This window comes from Alexandromys fortis, unplaced genomic scaffold (assembly GCF_014885135.2).
Source record: "Alexandromys fortis isolate MF-2015 unplaced genomic scaffold, M_Fortis_MF-2015_v1.1 scaffold_7, whole genome shotgun sequence".
Classification (NCBI taxonomy): domain Eukaryota; kingdom Metazoa; phylum Chordata; class Mammalia; order Rodentia; family Cricetidae; genus Alexandromys; species Alexandromys fortis.
This window is the reverse complement of record NW_026067920.1, coordinates 13,078,678-13,099,958: the sequence shown is the minus strand read 5'-3', so window position 1 is coordinate 13,099,958 and position 21,281 is coordinate 13,078,678. Positions and strand designations below refer to the sequence as shown.

Below are 21,281 nucleotides of genomic sequence, written 5' to 3'. Positions count from 1 at the left end.
ATGGTTCTATTACTTCACAACAATAGAAGCCCTAACTAGGACAGTGGGCAATTGTAGCTGCTATATGAAATTAGCCTCAAGTAGTATAAAATGAAGACCACATGACTGAACACTGTGCCTTTACACATAAACGAGGTGTCCCCCACATGACCTAATCACTTTCTACAAAACCTTACCTTTTAAAGAGTCTATCCATCACCACAATGAGGATCAATTCTCAAATGTGTGTGCCTCCCCAAGATGGCAAGTTGTTTACATTTTATATTAATGAACTTGGGTCTAATTAGGTATCTATCTGAATGAAGCTCTGCCTTCGTCAGTTTGCAACTGAAATTCTAATTACTAATACCACAAAAGGGACCTGTAGAAAGCTTTTTAAATTTAAATCCTGTTCTTGCTATGCCTCTAGCTTCTTTCCTGTGGAAAATGAGAAATCTTTTTTTTCTACTCTCCCCCATTCTCTTTTGAGATAGGGTCTCATTCTGTAGCCTTGGCTGTCTTGAAACTCACTGTGTAGACCAGGCTGACCTCGAGCTTACAGAGACGCACCTGCCTCTGAGTGCTGGGATCAAAGACATGCACTACCATGCCTAGCTGGGAAACAGATCTTTCCAGTCATTTCTTCCTGCCCCTTCCTGTCTGCACCACAACATTTTCTCAGCACACCACAATTACCCTTTGCTCGGGAATACAGTACTCCTTTCTCAATCCAATCCGAATGCATCTACCTGTTCTATGCTGCAAGAAAGGGGCATTGTTATAGAAGAGTGTTAAGAGTTATGTATTTCAACCACCCTGGTATAATTAGTTCCCTCTATTATATTCCTCGTCCAGAGACTGTCACTGAGAACTTCTGGAGTGGGTACCATGAAATCGCATCGTGGCAAAAGGCAGCACTTTATGCCCAGGGATCAATTCTATGCTAAATGCAGATTCTAACTCAACAATAGACAAATGGGGAGGATGAAAATCCCAGAACGATTTCCCAAATGATTGTAATGTTTTGGTTAAAGGGATTAATTTGAGAGAAGTATGAGTTAAAAGGCTTCAGTTTAGATCTTTCTCCACTAAAACTTCTCAGCATAGAATAAAGCCCCACATCACCATTTATTTGATCAGTTTACCCATTTGTCTTCCTAAACTCTGAAGTGTTCATTCTGCAATTACACAAAACAAGGTTATCATAAAACAAAGAGATACAAATTCCCCCTTCTTTCCCAATAATTTCTTCTTTGAAACTATTCTATTTAGATTGCTGACTGTGGAGCAGAGGAGACCAAATGGACAAGAAGTTAAAATTTGAGACACAGATCCATATGCAAAGAATGCTGTCCACAATAGGCTGGGTGAACATAACTATAATGGAAATACACAATAGCAGGTCAGAGTCAGCATGCAGACCCACCAGGGAATGAGATCTACGGTCAAGGACTTCATCCACTCATGGTCCTTACACAGTAATACAAGATGAGCCTGGATCTGCACTAACTAACGACAATGCATTCAATACTACTGCCCTGCCCTGATGAACCACACACACTGCATTACAAAGCTCAAAGACAATGCAGTCAACCTTGCATTTGTTTTATCACTGCTGTGTGTCCAAGTCCATTACCACGAACAGAAAACTCAACTTGATAGAGTATTGGAGGGTGAGCCACAGGGTGTCACTACTAGGAGGTGATGGACTTCTGGAGGTGGGTCTTGCTATGGCCTTGGGACCATTTGTGATGTACGGAACCACAGTCTCTTCCTCACTCTCGTTTACTTTCTGTCCCTGAAGTGAAGAGCTTTGCTCTCTGTCCCCTACTCATGTGATTATGCAATGCCTTATCTTAGGCTCAAAAGCACCAGGGGCTGAAATCTCCAATAGTGTAAGCTGAAAGAACCCCTCTTCTCCCGCTATCGAAGTACTAACCAGCCCCAGCCCTGCTTAGCTTCTGAGATCAGATGCCTTTGGATGCATTCAGGGTAGTATGGCTATAAACAATCTCCTTTCTCTTTATAAGTGAATTGCCTTGGGTATTTTGTTACAGTGACAAACAAATGGCATGGCAAAGACTGTCTGAATGGTTAATTGATGTATGAAAGAATATGCTATATGATCAAAAATCTGGGAAGCTCAAATCAAATGAGAACATATTTGGGGGCACTAAACTCACACAGTGAGAATGTAGAGAGTATCAAATTGGACAAACAAGAATTCTTATCTCCTCTGGCTTGCAAATGGAAATTAGGGCTTTGGGTCATATTATACTGAAGGCAACCAGGGAGGATTAAAAGTGAGAGAAATTCTCCCAGGTTTTGCTTCTGCCTCCCTCCCATTCTTTGGGGACAGGGGAGATCAAGGACACTCTGCAGCTAATTCCAAAGGACTCTTTGAACTTCTCTCCCTGGCTGTCAACTTGCCTACAAGATGAGGGAATTTGGGACTCCCTTTCATAAGCTTGCAGGATCTACTCTATAGATAGGCGCTGCAGTTGTTCCGATTAGAAAGTCATAGCCACCCCTTGGGTCTACTGCAAAATGCCTTCCATCTGTGTATACAGCCAAGCCCAAGAGGGTGACCTTGTGGCACCAGCTAAGTTGAGGCCAGAACCTTAGCAGTTGATAAAATAGAACTGAGAAAAGAGATGTCTGTTAATGAGAGACCCGATAAGCCCTGTGTCACAGTAATTATGAGAAATACGGGACACAACAAAAACAAAAGAATCACCATATATGAAACAAGCATGTGACCCTCAAGAGCACTGCCAGGAACAAAGTGACAAAAAAACAGATATGGCATCTCAGGATACGTGTGTATAAGCACCGACCCTTGAGTGCTCATGCAATGAAAGCCATGGTTCATAGGCGTGTGCTCAAGGAGAAAATGAGAAAGTCAACATAGGGCTAATTTGCATATCTTTTTGTGGCAGTGAAGGGAGGGGAAGGACCAAGAAAGAGAGGGGAAGGAGGTTTATCTCTATCCTTTCATCTTATTAGAAAATGGGGATCAGAAAAAATATGTTAAAATACAGCGCATGAGAGGAGCATGAGGTACGTACACATCCACCCATTGCTTATGCTTGTTGGTTAAATTTTATATGTGATCTTTAAAAAGTACACTTGTTTTATGTCGAAACATAAAAATACATTTACTATATACTTACAGTATGCTAGGGGAATGACATAAGGGTGCTCCACAAACTGGGTAAGTGGAGCACATCTGCCATGTCAGTACTCAGAACAGGATAACTTCAGGTTCTGAGTTAGCCTGTGCTACAGAGCAAGATCCAGCCTCAAAATAAATACAAAAACAAGCCAGTAAATAATGCCTCCAGATCCCTAGGGGTGGGGATGACGCTGACACTGAGGTCTGTTTTCCCAGCTTGCATAAGGCTCTTCTGGGCCCTGGCATTGCCATCCCAGATGAATAACATAGGAAAGAAGAATCTCATGTACTCATGCCTCTGAAACCAGAGGAAAGGGCTATGCAGTAATCCACGTGTCAGCTTTCTGTAGGTGCCCAAGGAGAATTACAAAATGGTGGTGGGATGTCTCTGGCCACAAGGAAGGTTTTCCGGACTTTCACCGAGCAAGGACAAGTAAGGGTCAGGACAGAAAGCCAAGAATACCAGGTGGTGGTGGTGGTGGTGGTGGTGGTGGTGGTGGTGGTGGTGTGTGTGTAGGTTTTGTCCATATTGTGACCACACAGTGATTTGGGATGGGAAACTAAGGCTGGTCACATTTTTTTTGTTGTTGTTGAGCCTCTGTGCTTTCAAAAGGCAAATCAGGAGGAGGAAGGTATCCAATAAACCATCAAGGTCCAATCAAAGAGCCACAGTGCCTGACACACATGGATATACACCAAATCATCTCCTTTAGAGCAAATTGACAGCCAGATATTGGGTCCAAGTCCAGTTAAGCCCAACTGACTGTGAAAATAGGGTAGGTGACTTGGGTATCAGTGCAACATCTGAAAGATGGACATGAGCCATCACTCACAATATGCTTAGGCACTAATAAACATAAATTGCGATGGGGTATAGACTACAGTTCAGAAGGCTAGGGTTGCCTTCTCTCACTATTCATATGAGATTTTTCCTTTAACTATAGAAACCTGAATCTACAAATACTCAAGTCTTTTCTATAAAATGGAGTCTTATCTACATGAGGTGTATATACATCCTTCTGCACATTTAAGCTGATCTCTAGGTGACTTATAATATCTATTTGTACCAATTTTTTTTATAAATAGTTGTCTGGCTACATTATTTAGGGGATGATAACAAGAAATCCAGGTGCAAATCTTTTAAGTATTTTCAGTCCACACTAGATCACAATGCTAAGTCTGTACATAGATTGCTGGGTAAATTCTGAAATATTGCCCCGCCCAGATTTGTTTCTCACCTATCCATCCAGTTCTGTATTCTCACAGAGAACCCAAAAACTTAATTGTCCTAAGAGCAAAACTACCCTGAACCACGAACAGCGACTAATAGAATGTTTATGTTTGATTTGTACGTATTACCAGGGAGAGACTTTCCTGAGAGGAAGTGATCCTACAGTGTGTCTGGAGCTGGGCTTTCAGATGTCAGGACTCAAAAGTCTGCAGGGTGAGCTCCAGTGAAGAAAGAATGAAAATATAACTTTCAGAATACATCACAAAAAGTCTAATTGTCTTCAGTGCTGGAAATAAGGGCCCAAAGGAAGAAGGGAGATGGATGAGGACTGAGGACAAAGTTCTCGCTTGAGTCCATCAGGTCCTTGCGGAAAGGACAGTCAGAAGAGTCCTAGGATGGGGGCAGGTCTCTGAGAATGGGGAGCTGGCATTCACTAGCCTGGATGGATTCTGAAGACTCCAGGTGCTCTGGGAGAAATCTGGCCTCTACTATAGTACTGAATCTTGCGAGTCCAGGAGTTAGTCAGGTGTTTGGACAGACAACAGGCACCTATGATACAGGACATAGCAGGGACCTCCGGTGGCCAGAAATCTTGAAGGATATGGAACGTGACAGCTGTCAAGAGTAAAGACTCTAATACCACGGGAGGCTACAAAGAGGCTGACAATCATTTACAGTCCATGGGAGCCAGGGTTCTGCTCCCAAGAAAACACGGGGCCTTTAGCAGAGTTGGCTGGATTCTGTAACAAGCAGACAAAAAGCCAGAAGGTGGCAAGGAAAAGGTGCCCTTCCCAACAATCTGATGCTGCAGGAGTCCTTCCTCTCTTGGGTTAAATGAAACCTGGTCCTACCATCATGGGGAAAAAACACTGGCTCATTGGGTAATTCCCAAAGTAATGGGATTGTGAGCATCTCAAAGACCAGAACGTTCCAAAAGAAGCTCAAGTGAAAACTGACAAGGACCACAATTCGGATTGTCAGGAGCCACTCGCTGAAGGTAGTGTTCCCAAACTAAAGCTAAGACCCCAAGCAAGTTGCTAGAGGTAAGAACTAAAAGCAAAAAACTTTCCCACTGGCTCTGGAGGACTAACAGCTCCTCAAAAAAAAAAAAAAAAAAAAAAAAAAAAAATTCACTGCCACAGTTTTGTCACCAGGTGGCGAAAGTGTTCTTTCTAACTACTCAAATTTTCACAACAGTCCAGGTCACACTCTGGGCACTAGCAAGTGCTCTTCTGTGTGAATATCTCATTAACTTCTAATAGGCCAGAACTGCATTATCCAGAGATGGGCAAAAAGCAGAAGTGACACCCTCCGACTTGGCTTTGACAGAATGAAGAAAATACACCCAGGGATCGAACCCAGGTCTGGTCTAGAGCTAAAAGCCTTCACTGGTATGGAATCCGAACACACACACACACACACACACACACACACACACACACACACCCTTGGCTACAATGACCCTACAATGGAACTACTCTGCTGGATGTCTTACTACCTGGAGGGCACACCTAGAATGAACTCAGTCTCCTTTTTATCCATTCTACTCTGCTTCCATACTCTGTCCTTGATACTGACTTATTAAACTACTCACACACTTTCTCCCACAAATATGGCTGGGAGTAACAGTCTATGTGAGTCACAGGGTGAGTCCATGGCTACAGAAAGGCTGGCAGGCACCCCACACTTTGTTTTCTGATGGACAGGCCTATCAGAGGCGAGTTCTGCTCCCTCTTGGTGTTTCTGTCTCCTTTCCATGGGAAGGTGGTGTTTCCCATGAAATAGAACATCATCCCCCACTTCCCCTCAAAGTCAAGCAGCAGCAGACAGCCACGGGGCATTCAGCCTGACTGTCTGTACTCTTCAGAGAAGGCATTTCTGTCATTCCTCGTCCTCCATGCTCTGTCAGGGAATGGATTTGCATAGAAGGGGACTTAATTAAGAACCGTCCCCAGAAGCTGTCAGTTTCCAAGAATTTGGAAGAAGAAACAAAACTCCATGGACTGTACCGTAAGTTCACAGAGCAGCCTGGGTACAGAGGTGAAGTGGCGGAGCCTTATTCTTAAGCACCAAGCAGTAAGTTTGTAAGATCCACACCTGCCAAAGTCTTTCAAACCTTTGTGGGAACAATTTCCTCAGAATATTTCAGCTCTTACAGAGATCTGCTAGAGCAGTGAGGAGTAGAAAATGCTGGTGGTGTTCACATGCATGTTTAACTGGTAGCAAAGGGCTGAGTCACTGAGAGGAACAGAATACAGCCAGATAGCTTCCTCTGCTGTCAGCTCAGACACGGTGCCTGCAGACTGATGGACACCCAGTCAGAACGGACGCACTGATAGAAAGTATGGCACTTCTGGTGTGCCCCTACCTACTGTTGGCAAGGGCCTGCCTCTTTGATTAGCCTTGCCTCCTCTCTGGACATGGCAAAGAGCAAGTGGGGTGAGTCTTTTCAATGAACTTCAAGGTATCACCTAATTCTCCTTCAAATATGGCCAGAAGCTGGGCTCTGAGAAACCTTGAGAAGCTCCTGCCCGCATTCTGAGGAAATAAATGCTCTTGCTACCTACCAGGACCAACACAGGAAGGTTGCCAGCATACCAAAGGCCACAGGGCTGGATATAGGCAGTCAGAGTCAGAGCCCCAGCTACCCGCCTTGGGGACCCTAGTTGATGCTGAGATGTTTATGAAAAAGCTAATAGTTAATTTACTCACTCACCGATTCCTAAATTAAGTGATCTGTATACGATCAGCTACTCAGAGCCCATGTGTATGACAGAAGTCCCTCTTGTAACTTTCACTAAAAGCTTTCCTAGAAACAAACAAAAAACCTGGAAGATCCAAACTCTTAAGAAATCCTTGGGAGAAGGAGGCAGAGGGTTTACTAGTCATGGACTATATAAAGGAGTAAAATCAAATATCTTTCAAGGAGTAAGGGTTTGAAAAGACCTGTGAACCGACCCCACTGTAGGGAACATAAATTCAATTCAGGGATCGCTCAGGTAGGAAAATGAAGCAGTGAGCTAGATGAACAGGGATAGGGTCTGCAGTCAAGTGAAGAAAACTTGAATGCATTAAAACTGATATGCATATAGCTACACATACACACAAACACACACGCGTGTGCGCATGCACACATGCAAAACACAGCCCCATGCTTCCTTTTGTCATTCTTAGTGTGAGATGGCAAACAATGGTCATCTTAAAGAAATAATGATGACAATGTTCAAATATGTGTTCCTTTGCTTTGAACAGAGCTGGCAGGGCCATAGCAGTAGGGCTCACACCCATGGCTCTTCTGCAATCCGGCGTGGATACCACCAGTCCAGCTGTCATGTTGAAGTCCACCCAAGTTCATCAGCTGTCAGTTATTGAGTGCTAGAGCTCAGAGCCTGCTGACCATCTGCACTGCTGTCCTTTTCCTCTGCCCCAAGCAAGTCCCCTTCGGTGGCATTCCCACACGTGTGAAAAGAGTACCAGCAGTGTTTTCAGGTTACCCAGTCCTTTTGTCTGAGATGTTACCCTCTATGCAAAGGAGCCTACAGGGCTCACTTACCCATAGAGAAACCCACTTTTGCAAGCAGACATACAAAAACCATTAACCTGTGATCGAACCATTAAAGGGTGTCCCTCCTCCTTCCCTAGTATCCAGGGGCGAGATGATCTTATTTTCTTGGCTTCCTGGAGAGCTCTGGAGCCCAGAAGTTCTGCCAACAGCAAGAAGCTGTCCAAGCTGAGACATGAGAGCACAGTTTATCCCTCAGGCCACCCGCCTGTCTTCCTCCAGCCAGAGGGAAGGAACAGCCCTGTCAGAATTCTTTTTGTTTTCCAACTCACCCACATTGCATATCTGTTTGCCAGGCTTAGCTAGGTAGCAATAGGTCAGTGCAACAGTGTTCAGAGCAGTCTTAATCCACATGAGAAGGTATGTGTCTCACTGGCCACACCCAAGGGAACTGAATACAGCTCTTCTACTGTCTGAGGGAGGAGGGGCTGTGCCTCCAAAGTGACTGTCAATTCCCAACATACCAAAAGTAATTAATGAGAACAGTCACTTGCTTGAAACTAATTTGATGGTATTTTGCTTGAAGCCTTCTAAAACCACAGAGAGATCTTTGTAAAAGGCACCCAAAATTTCTTTGAAGGTAAGACTAAGGGGGTGTTGGGAAAGCTGGGCACATGGAGGATCTGTGTGATTTGGATGTATTGTTTCAGAACTGCCCAAGGTGTGGCAGGCATGGAGAACCAACTAAGAAGGAAGATCATTTTGAAGTACTCTGATCTTTATTACAGAAAGGACAATAAAAACAGCTGGTGGTCAAGGGAAGCCTAGTGGTGCCTACCATGGGCAACTTTGGCAAGAGGAGCCTTCGAATGTATCTGAGGTTGATTCCTGGATCTCCTGCCTGGGAGCATTTGAAAGTTGGACTTCAAGGGGTTTCCTATTTAAATTTCCCAATTCAACCTCCAGGGCAAGAAATCAACACAGGAATAGGTGTATCTACTTTCTCTGGCTATTTCCCCCAACAGGATGGCAGGCACTATGCAGGGTCCACTCATCCAGCACCATGCACCAAGGGTGTGGATTGCCCAACTGCACACAGTAGGCTTTTCCATCCTAGTTTCTATAATCTGTTGCCAGAAACATCTTTTACACGTCTTGTGGTCTAACGACCCATTAACTGAGACTACAAGCATATGCCATTTTTCCCTGCTTTATTACTTGAAATTATGTTATTAGGCTTCTGTCTGAACAACAGTTGTATTGGATACACCGACCAGATTCATACTTGCTTTTCCTGTTTATTCTGTCTTTATTGCACAGTTGTTGGTCTCCAGGACAGCCTGCCCATGGCAGCTCTGCATACAATATCCTCTCCGGCTGCCCCTTCTGCTGAACATCTTTCTTCTGTCCCTGTGCTCACTAGTCTCAGAATAGCATGCGTGTAGACACTGATGATTTCTCCCTAGACTGTAGACTCTGGGAGAAATCAAGAGACCTTAGGTTTTCTCTACTCTGCAGTAGAATGTCTCACTCCTTTATCCTAGCCACATGTCTGCTTCTTCAGACTTACTTGCTGACTCACTAAGCTAACTCTTCATCAGTGTCTAGTTTTGTACTAGCTACTTTTCTTGTTACACAAAACAACAAACAAAAGCAATGTAAAGGAAGCTTATTTGAGTATAAAGTATATAGTGTATCGTGGCGGGGAAGTCAAGGTTTTGGAATGGGAGATGGATGCTAATGTAGCTTCCTCAGCCAGAAGTTTGGAAAGAGATGACTCTGGTATTAAGTTTGACTTCTCCCCTTTTTCTTTTAATCATTCTGGATCCCTATTCCATTGGATGGTGCAGTCCACAGTCAGAGTGGGTTTTTCCTCCTTCTGGAAGCCTCTTATTGAAATGCCAGGAAGTATATCTCTTAGGGGATTCTAAACATAATCAATGAACAGTGAAGATTAACCATGGCAAATCTACTTCTGCTAAACCCACTTACTACTTACTGGACAAAAACTCCTATTTTGGCATTACTTCATTAATGTATGTCACACCTGATTCCTTTACTTTTTAAAACATGGCAAGTAGCTGGAATACATTTCTATCTCTTACCTAGCTATTTAGTTTTTGCATCCATTTTTAGATTCATCTTAAATATACTCATGACTCTTTTCAGAATCTCAGAGAGGTTCAACAACTTTGCTATAGGCTGTCTCTCACTTATAAGTCTCCTTCTTTCCCTAATTAAGCTTTATTTAGAGACCACTCACATTTCTTGGAATGCTCTTTGTGGTGGTTTTAGTAGCCTAGGTGGAAGGTGCATTTTCTCTGTGTGTGCTTGCTAAGGTTGGGTATCTTTGGTGTCCGTTAAAGCCGTTAACTTGAGAAAAGCAGAAAAGCTTGTTGTTTTTCACACCTCTTGGGGAAGAATGAACTCACTTCCACATCTATAAGAGGGCGTGAGTGGAGAAACTGGAACCACACAAAGAAACCCCATGTCTTTTTCTCCTCTGAACAGTGCTCAGGTTTTTTGAGGGACAGAGCCTGGCTTTATGCGGTTAATATTGATCTAATTCCCTTCATGGCTACATAGACTCATGAGACTAGACCAATAAGAACTAAGAGGAACCAACAGAGTCTTTCAGAGAGCCACCACGTCAAGGCAGACTTTGCTGTATGAATTATAATTTCCATCTTAAGGGATCAATCTCTTTTACTTTCTTACCATCTCAGCTATCCTTCTCAAAAGAGGTTCCTTTGGTTGAGCCTTTTTATGCCCCTTTTAAACTTATACATAAAAGGCTCAGTTCAAATGGACTCTTTTGGGTGGTAGTGGGAGCTCGGATTGGTAGAGTCTACAGATAGATCCATAGCCTCCAAGAGGGTGCCCTTGAAGGGGCTTATAGAACCTTGGCCAATCCTCTCTTTTTGATACCAGATCTTGATGAGGCTGGTTCTACTCTACCATGTCCTCCCAACATGATGTACACAGCTCCTCTCTACTAGTCAGAAACAACATGGCCAACTGAGTATGGATTGCTACTTCCAAAACTGTGAATCAAAAAAAACAAAACAAAACAAAACAAAAAGAACCTCTGATTTTCTTAATAGATGCTCTCACTTAAATAAAATACGTACAAATATCATAGCCAGAATTTTATTTTTACATCACATCCAGAATTTTGTACAGTTTGTAAAAGGTAGAATTTTGGCCGTCTTCCATTTTGCCATGAAAGGAACGGTCTCCCTGTCTTTAATGCTGCACCATTCTGTCATAACTGGAAATGTATCCACAGAACATTTGGAATTTTGGTCTTCCTCCTTTTCTACTGTCCTAGGGATTCTGAGAGAACTCACAAGGCCACAGGCAGATGCCTGACATCATCCCTTTCTGCAGATTCGAAAAGCAGCCCATGTCCTGGCCGCACCCCAGTGCCCGACAGAAATAGAATGAGAAGAGAGATCCAGCTGGCAGGATCTCAGCCTGGGAACACATGAGCATGAGCAGCAAGAAGGACTTCCAGCTACGTGGTCAGAAAAGTACTGTGAAAGATGTTACCGAGCAGGCGGGCCTCGGTGGAGAGCCATTAGCTGACCGTGGCTATATTGGAACAGTTTTTTTCTGTCCCTTCAGACCTCTGCCCTGAAGCCTCCTATCATTTAAAAATAAGCCATCAGCAAGAATTGAGTTGATTACTACTAATGCCGAGTAATAACAAGTAAGAGTGACTCTCTCCTCTCCACTCAGAGCTCCCCAGCAGGACCCTCTGGATATTTCTGATCACAGTGGCCCTGCTTGTCAACTAGAAGGACGCATTTGCTTCTTACTGTGTCTCTAAGATCTATCCTGGTATCTGGCACATAGTAATCGAAACATTTTGAGGAAATAAATGCAAGGGTTGCTTTTATGTTGCAATGTGTCAAATATGGAGATTTTATCTGAACAAAAACACTTAAAACACAGCTCCACAAATCTGTCCTTGGTGATTAGGGCATTGTTAGGTAGAGGCCCCAGGAGATCTAAGCTGCACCATGGTGTTGCCACACTCAAACCTTCAGGAGCACTCAGCTGAGCATCCACACAGGTGCTAAGAATAGGACTTTCTCGATGTCTGTTCAGAGCTTCAAAAGCAAACTGTTCTCAGTTACCCCATTCTTTCTAATGCTAAGAGATATTCAGGGTATTGCTTGCTTTACCTGCCAGCAAACAAGACAGCCCTGAAAATGTCCCAGGACTCTGAATGTAGCAGACAGAGACTCACACCTACACGTCCACACTCTATGAACTGTGTGCACACAAATAAAGAGACTGTGACCTAATGGTCTGGGATCTGAGGATTCCAGGATTCCTTCAGAGGACAACAGGCTATAAGGCACTGAGTAAGGCACTTATTTCCTAAGGTGAAACTTCTGGACCAGGGTATACAAACACAACAGCTGCTAAGTGGAGACGGAGCCATGCGAAGGAGCAAATGGCTTACTAAGGCACAGTGGTGCCAAGCCTGTTCCTCCACAACTGTCATCTAAGAACCATCCTATTTTCGCAGGAACTAAGCATCTGCGTGTTGACACAAACCTTTCACTGGCTGGATATTGGCACTAGATAAACAAATGCTATAGACATGAGCTAACGATTGGGAAGCTTCAGCTGGATTTGATTGGATCCCAGGTAGGTACGGTCTTCTCCAGGATCTTGCCTATGTCTTGAGACCTAATGTTCTGTGATTGACAGATTGGAATCATTGCCCTTTGCTCTTGTGGAATGCTTAGAACTAAATGTTTTTTATTTCACTGCAACTCAATAGTTCATAACTTTATAGAGATAGACATTTATGTTATTTTGAGTCAAAATATCATAAATTCGCATAAACAAGTGTTTGGGTAAATGAACCCAATTATTTATTAGGCATAAATGTCATTCAGGTGCCCAAGTCTGTATAAATGTTCCTTTTGTACAGTTAGGTAGATTTAAATGCCATTCTCACTGCCACACACAAAATGCTACTTGCTCAGCGAGAGAAGATAGTAATAACATTGTTTTTGGCTAAGCAATATCAGCCAAAAGAATATAAACACCATTAGACTGAAAATATGATTGATTTTGTTTTACTGGCACTTATCCAAAATTGCAACAGACATCTATTTAGACTGAAGTTTCTGTTTCAATTTTCATGTGAAAATATTCTTCTCATTGATGGAATTCTAGAAATGAGAATTTTGATGCAGTTAATAGCAATTTAGACACTCAATCTTTCAGAGAGGAAGGGGGAGAGAGGGAGAGAGAGAGGGAGAGAGAGAGAGAGAGAGAGAGAGAGAGAGAGAGAGAGAGAGAGATTGCTTTAACTCAGTATCCCTCATCCAATTTGTCTGCAGAAACAGAAACCCCACAGTTCTTTCCTACTCAACAGGTCTTGAGCACTGACAGATGGTCCATCAAGCAATTTCTACTAATAATTCATATTTTCTTTTCCAAAGACAGACTGATTGCCAGTAGAACTTCTGATTGCTGTGATAACAGTGCTGACACCTTAAATTGATACTATCCAACCAGAAGCAAAGAAACATGAAGTGTTAGCCATCCAATATGGCCTTACTTCAGAGAGCCCCATGAGTTCCACCAGCTCAGCTAACACTCTGAATGTGGCTACAGACTCCCATTTAGACCTTAATGAGTTCCTCAGAACCAGAACTCCCACAGTGGGAACAATTTTATATAGATCAAAATAAAACCATTTCCTGTTAATTCAGTCAGCTTCTTCAATAAACGATTATCATCATGGGGGGGGCAAGTTTAAAACTCAATAGAGCAGCAGAGTCGCCTTCTAGCTGTCTGTGACTTGAGAGCACAGTTATAGAAGCAACATAAAAACTCCATAGGTGGCACTCACATAATGGAACTGACACAATTAGATGGGCCAAGCTGATGTTAGTGGGCCTGGAGTTATTATTGCCTTTTCTTGTGTCTTCTTCACAAATACTTGCTTCCTTCATGTAAATATGTCCTTTTCTACTCCGCTTGTCTTGTTTGTCCTGTATTCTCATTGCCACAAGGTCAATTCTGGTCATTGGCACCCTGTGCTATAGACTGAACTGTATCATGACTTTATGACCAAGTCCCATCAAGTCCCAACCCTTTTATCTAATAATCTTACTGCATTTGGAGATCTAGAAATTGAGGGAGGAAATTGAGTTTAAAAATGACGTCACTGGAATGACAATCCAACAATATTGGCATCCTGGCAAGAAATTTGGGACTTGGGAATTAGCAAAGAGTGTTTGTCTATCATGTGTAAAGCCACTGATCCAATCCCCACAACAACAATCATGACCACTAGGGAAGAAGGCAAAAAGGAAAAAGAAAAATAAACTTTGAACATAAATATCCAAAAGAAAGAGCAAGTAAAGACCCAGAGAGTAGACAGCCCTTATAAGCCAAGGAAAACAGCCTAGATGGAACCAACCTTGTCCATATCTTGACCTTGAATTTCTAGCCTCCAAGGCCATGAAGTAATGCATTTCCATGTCTTAAGGCACCAAGCTTTTTATTTTAATCTTTTTTTTTTTTTTAAAAAAAATTGGTACTTGTTATGGCAACCCTAGCCGACAAATATTCCTAGGAAGCACAAAGTACATGGAACTTGTTCTAATCTTGGATGTCTGCTGCTGTCATAAGCTGAAAACACAAGACACTTGATATATAATCAAGAGGCAGTGGAAAACATTCTACTACTAATCTAGCCCCCCCCCCCCACTGATCCAGGAGTCCAAATGAGATTACAGTCTCCTAGAGGAGTGAGGCCACCATCGAGCTTGCTACCACTATCACCTTGTGGTGTTTTGCTGACTAGTAAAGTCTTCTACCAATATGTAGCCATAAATAGTAGGTGTTTTTGTAAGGGTTAAGGTACCCAGAAAGGGGAGAAAAAGGAGGGATGAGACTCTGCAGCAGAAGGAGTGGGGAACATGTGCCCAAGAATGGGGAAGCACAGGAACCAAGTAAATGCCGATCGCTTCCAGGAGCTAAATGTCCCACACATCACAGGCAGCTGCTGGCAGCTGGCAGCCCCAGAGCTTCATCTGCTGCTCACTTCACCAGGCATTGCTAGCAACTTCCTCTGTCAGGAAGCAGGGATCAGCCTGTTGAGGTTCTGTATCTCCTCAGGAAAGAAAACCCTTCTCCTCGGAATTGTCTCTAGCTCACAGCTCTGAACGTTACAACTATGTCATACAACAGACTGATGAAGAGATGACATCTCTCTCTCTCTGAATACTCAGAGCAAATATGTGACCATTTGCAAAGTAAATATCTCTCACTGCCATCCACAAACTCCATGGACTTGAACCTGACTGCATTCTTCCATGTTGATCCTTTGCAGGACCCTCCCCACCAGGTGCTGGGTCCTTGTACAATGTTGAAAAACAACAGCCAAAAGGCACAAATGACTTCTATTAGCAACACCAAATAGAATATACGACTAGACATTTACATGATACCAAAGGCAAGGAGTAAGCAGAACATCATAGAATAAAACCTTTGTGCAAACTTTGTAAGAGAAATCACATAGTTAAATTTATGAAACTTTGCAATATACAAATGTGTGACATAGTTAAACCTATGAAAATTTGCAATATACAAACGTGTGACAGCCTAGCATGTGTAAAGACTGCTTGAAAGTTAAGAATGAAAAGTCAGGCTGGAGCTGGCTCAGTCAGTTTGCTCTGCAAGTATGAGGATAAGAGTTGGGATTCCCAGCACTCACATGAAAGCCAGGTGCACTGGCATATCCTGGCAACTCTCATGCTTTGGGCAGAGGGGAAGAATGGAGTCAGAGGGTCTCTAGAGGTGACCAACCGGTCTAACTAAATCAGTAAGTGTCAGGGTCAGTGAGAGACCCTTTCTAGAAAACAAGTCGGAAATCGACCGACTGACTGAGGAGTTCACTACACATTGACCTCTGGTTCTATGCATGTATGTATGTATACACACACACACACACACACACACACACACACAGAGAGAGAGAGAGAGAGAGAGAGAGAGAGAGACAGACAGACAGACAGACAGACAGACATAGAGACAGAGACAAAGACAGAGAGTATGAAGAGTCACTTGAAGAAGGGAGATGTCAATATGCTAATTTCCTGAGTTTTTTTGTCACTATCACCGCCTCCCCCAGAATATAAAAACACATTCTCTCTCCAATACCAGTTTTGCAGTCAGAAATCAAAGCAGAGGTTGCCCTCCTCCAAGAGGAAAAGACAGCTCCCTTGCTTCTAGTGCTTAGCAATGAATTATGAAAACAGAAGTTTGAGTTCTCCTGTCTCTGTGATTTCAGGTGCAGGGATGGCTCCTCTGGGAAGTGTTTCAACTCTCTGTTTTGTAGTAAAATAATTTCCTCAGCTCACCTCACAAAGCTCCTCTAAAGTGCCATGGAACTCTATAAACAGAGCAAGCAACAAATGTTATTAATTTAACAACAACTGTTTGCTTTGACTTTGTAAGACCCTGATTATCTTATGAACCCAAAACACTTAAGGGAATAGCGCTGGGAAGCCAAAACATCTGGAGAGCTGTCTGGCAGCATCCCCAGGGTACAGGAGGCAGTTTCAGGGTAGTGTTCTTGGCTCTAACATATTCCCTGAGTTTGGGTCCTATGGAATTTTCACCTAAGTGCTTTCTCCAAAGGGCCGAAGCCAAACCACGTGGGACATCTGAAGCTCTACCCTGATCATGAGCCAAGGGGATAATCGATCCCTCACCTCGCAGAGAACAAAAATGTTGTTTCAGTCACGCACCTGAATAGCAACCAGTCCAAATAGAAACCCATGTTTCTTGACCAAATCACAAAGCTGGTTACACAGTTTCCACGCTATCTGTAAATCAATTCGTCCTGGATTGGCACTCCCCTGTGCTCCCCGTGCTGGGATCCACCCCTCTTTCACTTGGGGAGTCCAGAAGTCCACAAATTTACCAGAGATTCCAATTCCAAAAGACCTCCTTCCTGTCTTCCAACCTCTGCTTCAGGATTTGCAGCTGCAGGATGCCCTCTGCTGGCGGGGGGGGGGGGGGAATGTCTTGGGCGTGTTAAGCCAAGGGCCAGGGGCAAACCTGTGGAACCCAGGTTGGGATGTGTGCAAATGCAGACGGAAGTCCCTTTCAAAGGTTCCCAACCCAGAGGCAGACTTTGCACCCTCACCATGCCCAGCACACTCAAGGAGGGCAGAGCTCCAAAGCAAACCTAAGTCCTAACAGGCCCGGGATGGAGTTCAAGTGCAGAGTAAGGCTTAAAGCATGAGCAATGGGGTAGAACTGCTTAGTTTGATACAAGAATTTGCTCGTTGTTAGCTTCCCCGCCTTCAGCTCGTTATTTAGATCTTCTCTGTCTCAGGTGCTTCTTCATAAAACAGAGATAGATCACCTACCTCCTGGCCGGAAACACAGTCCCACTAAAGCACTGCACATTAGATCCTTAGCCTGGAACCCAATACTGAGGGTCAAGAGGAACAGAATTCCTTGTAGTCCTCTACAAGATTAAAACACTTTTAATCAGAAACTGGCTTCTCGATATTGCGTCCCACCATGTTTTGATAGCTAGTAAGCAAAAAAAAAAAAAAAAAGTTTTCTTTTGATATTTAGGGCATTTACTTGTTAATGTGACCACCATATCTGGGAGAATAACTGATGTATATGAATGGTCTTTTCGCAATTAGTAAATTACTAAAGACTATGTCCCTAGTGGCAGGGTAAATTACAGTGCGTTTGAAAACAGGTTGAGCGCTTCGTTTCTAAATTAGGAGCAATGAATTCGTGTTGAAATGTTGAACTTGCAGCGGTTCCCTTGGTGTCTAGTGAAACCCTTTTACAGCAAATACCTCATCAATCAATACGGACTGGCCACACTGGTCTTATAAGGACTACCCCAACACTGAAAGGGGGTGTTAAAGAGGTACCCAAACCACCACTCCCCACCTCAAAGAACCAGGTAGAGCCTTTCCTTCAAAGTGGGGGACAGGTGTCACAGAACCAAAGCCTTTCTGTCCCTTCCTGAAAGGTGCCAAGTAGCCGGCAGGCGCTTGCCTCTTACCACGAACTCCTCCAAAGTCTGGTAGGTCTTGCCCCGGAACTCGCAGTAGTTCTTCCTCTCCTTGCACTGCGGACAGCACTGGCTGGTGTCGACGTGGATGCAGCGCGGGTGAAGCCGCGGACACTCTGGCTGTGCGCAAAGGGGCCCCTCCTCCGTACACAGACAGGGGCAGGCTGAGGGACCTGGGGCGAACTTCTCCCCAATCGCATACACGAAGCCACTCTCGTCCACGCAACCCTTGCCGCGGTAGTCTGGGTAGGCGTATTCCTCAGGCAGTTCTGGTGTGGGCACGAGTTCTAGGCTGATTGCTTCCTGGGCCGCGGCGGCTGGGGGCTCCCCCTGCGGCGTGTCCCCCCGAGGTCGGACCTGCCAGTCCGAGGCCTTGACACTCCCACCCTGAGCAGTCCAGGCCTGCTTCTGCTTGCTCCACGCCTCCCGGCTCGAGAGCGCGCGGCTACCCTTACTCTTCCAGTCCCGGGCACTGCTGCCCTCGTCCCTCGCGGCGCGCCCGAGCTCGCTCACCCTCCCGGTGTTGTCCCGAGACGCGTGCTCGCGTTTCTCCTGGCCGGGTTGCTCAGGAGCTTGGGCCAGCTTCTCCAGCGGGATGCTCGGACTGCACAGAGCCACCATTAGGCAGCAGGTGACCAAGAGGGAACTGGAGAGCGCGCCAACTGCCATCGCAGAGGAGCTAGGCATCCCCTACCACGTCCCGGCGGGCGGGCGGGCGGGGAGCGCGGACGATGAGCGAGTCGCATTCACAGCCCGGGGGCGCGCCGCTGCCAGCCGGGAGTCGCCGTCCCTGCGGAGAGAACAGCAGCACAACTGAGCTCCGCGGCCCGCGCGCACCTCGGCCCCGCCGTGGCCCCCACCCGGCTCGGCACCGCCCGGGCTCCCGCATCGCTCTAGATTAACGAGCTGGACGCCAAAGGCGGGGGCAGCTTGCCCAGTGTCTGTACACAACGGGCTTCTCAGACATCACACATGTGCAGTCATATATAGCAAGGGAAGTCCAACAAAAACACCGGCCCGGGGTCTCCTGCAGCGGAGATTAGTGCTGGTGATGGTCACTGGCAGGTTGCGGAGCCCAGAAAATGCAGCAAGGCGGGCGGGTGCGGTCTGCTAGGCTTGCTCTCAAAGCTCAAATTCCGGCACCTGGGCTACCCTCCCTAAGTCGTGCCCGCATTTCCCGCAGGTTACTAAAGGGAGAATTCCGCAGTGGAGTTGGAGATCGACAAATGGGCGCACAGATTAAAGAGAAACCCTTCCTCTCTTGCCCAAGAGATTTGTGCATGGAAAGGGAGCTGGGTTGGGAAGAGCCGGGGAAAACAAACAAACAAATAAACAAACAAAAAACCCAGTGCTACTCCAGCTACTCCGAAGACCCCAGGAGGCGTTTGTAACTTCTTAGACGCCACCTGTCTAGGAAGCACAAGTCCCCTCCATTCTCTAACCTGGGCACTACCTGGCCTCTGCCTAGTTGACCCGCTCCGGGTTTCCCAAGGCTTTGCTCCCTTGCCCGCTATCCCCCTTCCTGTGCCAAACTCTTCACTAGGCGAGTTGGAGGGTGACATGCGTGCTATCACCGGCAACAGCGCTGTCTTGGAATAGCTTTTAATTCGGAGGGGTCTTGGTGATGGAGAAGCAATGTCTGAGTACTGGGAGGGAAGGTGGAAGGTGCAGGGAATAGGACTAGGGCCAAGACTATCTCATTAAAGCATGTTGTCCAGCCTTGGTAGATTTCAAAGTTTCTTTTGCCCAAAGGAGCCTAGAGCCTCAGACACCTCTGGTCACAGACATGCTGATCTATTTGCCTTTCTAAGCACCCACGCTCTCGGTGCGCACCAGTGCGTCTGACCCCTTTGCCTCAGCCTTCTCTATTAGGACTCTAATCATGCTGGCCCCTGGCTCACGGCCAACCCCAGTGAACATCAGCCTAGAGCGATTCGCCCATATTTAAGACTTGGGAGGTAGGAAGGGGTCCTCCCCAGCGGCTGGGCCATAGAATAGTTTTCGGAGGCGTCCCCATGCCCGCGGCGTGGACCTCCAACATGCACCCTCACCCCAGCGGACTGGCACCTACATACATGAGCTCAGGACGCGGGAGGGACGCCGGGCTCTAGCGGGCGCGGTCCCGGGGCTCCAGTGCCCATCCTGGGACTGGCCGGGCACCAGCGCAGGGCGGACCGCGGAGAGCACAGTCCGACCTGCGCGCTCTGCCCAGCGCGTGCACCCAGCTAAGGCATCTGACCCAGCCGGTTCATCCCGCAGCCAGTGGCCGGTAGCCTCAGCCCCGAGTCCTGTCAGTGCTAGCGCCGCCTTCCGCCGCTCATCCCCGGTTCTTGTCCCTGAGTCTCCAGCACGAAAAAGCCCAAGCCCAGCCTAGCTCTCTCCGCTAGGCAGACAAGGAATTTCCCCAAACTGAATCGCGGGGACGGGCGGGCAGCCGCTGTTCCCAGGAAGAGAGGAGCGGCTCCGAGCGAGTCCCAAGGGCCAATGGGACGCAGGCTGGCTGGGAGCCCGCACGCCCGCCGCCTGCCTCCTGTCGCAGCTGCCTGTCGTGGGGCTTGCACCCCGCTCTCTCCTCCGCTGCCCACGCTGGCGAGGCGTCGCCAACGCTGCCTACGCTGCCCTTGTTGGGTGGGAGGGCTCCCGTCGCATGCTCTGCGGTCGCCACTGCCGCTTAGCCCACCTGTCAGTGCTCTCAGGCTTGCTTTTCAATCTTTGTCACTCACTCCCCTCTGGACCTTTTATCTTGGCTTTTCTTCTTTCTGTTTATTCTTTTCTTTGAAATCCTCTCCCCTAATTGGCCCCCTCTGGCTTTGCTCTCTGTAGACACAATTGCTTTTGCAGCTGTTGGAAACGTAAACCAAACTGTTGAGTTTGGGATCGTAAGGATGTGTTACCATAGACTGTTGGGAGGTTTATTCCGTCTTTATGTCCAGAAACCCAGAGGTCCAGACAAGCAAGAGTGAGGAACTCCGAGTATACCAAGAAGCACACCCTCCGGCTTGCACCACAGAGGCAGCAGTGGCTGCTGCTGCTGCTGCTGACTTGTTCTTATGCTGGAGTGGTAAGCAAGTCCGTTAGGCCACTCTGATCTTGAACACGAAACCTGCTGCTTTTCTTGGATAAAAGAATAAAGGCCAGTGGTGTCTGTTCAAATTTCTCTCTGAAGCGGGATGTTTAAAGAAATACCTATTTCCTGGACGGTGGTTACTCGCCACGCCAAGGCTGCTCAGATAGCTGCACTCCTTCACATGGTTAGGCCCTTTGCTGACAGGGAGGACTGCCTTAGGACGAATTATTTTCTCCAACT

At 46.0% G+C, this 21,281-nt stretch overlaps 2 protein-coding genes across 5 annotated transcripts in view; one reads left to right on the top strand and one right to left on the bottom strand.

The window, feature by feature from the left end:
- Window positions 1–20,431, bottom strand: part of Vwc2 (von Willebrand factor C domain containing 2) — a 150,064-nt gene extending 129,633 nt beyond the window's left edge. For 2 of the 4 annotated variants that reach the window (XM_050141053.1, XM_050141054.1), the window contains exons 1-2: window positions 20,050–20,431; window positions 17,966–18,764 (exon numbers count right to left, since the gene is read on the bottom strand). In XM_050141053.1, the coding sequence (XP_049997010.1) occupies window positions 17,966–18,661 (696 nt within the window). In that variant the 5' untranslated portion in view covers window positions 18,662–18,764; window positions 20,050–20,431. The remainder of the gene's footprint in view (window positions 1–17,965; window positions 18,765–20,049) is intronic. The other 2 variants (XM_050141055.1, XM_050141051.1) reach the window with 2 other exon arrangements.
- The window catches only part of Zpbp (zona pellucida binding protein), a 390,789-nt gene that overhangs the window by 254,337 nt on the left and 115,171 nt on the right, over window positions 1–21,281 (top strand). The gene's annotated exons all lie outside the window — the stretch shown is intronic.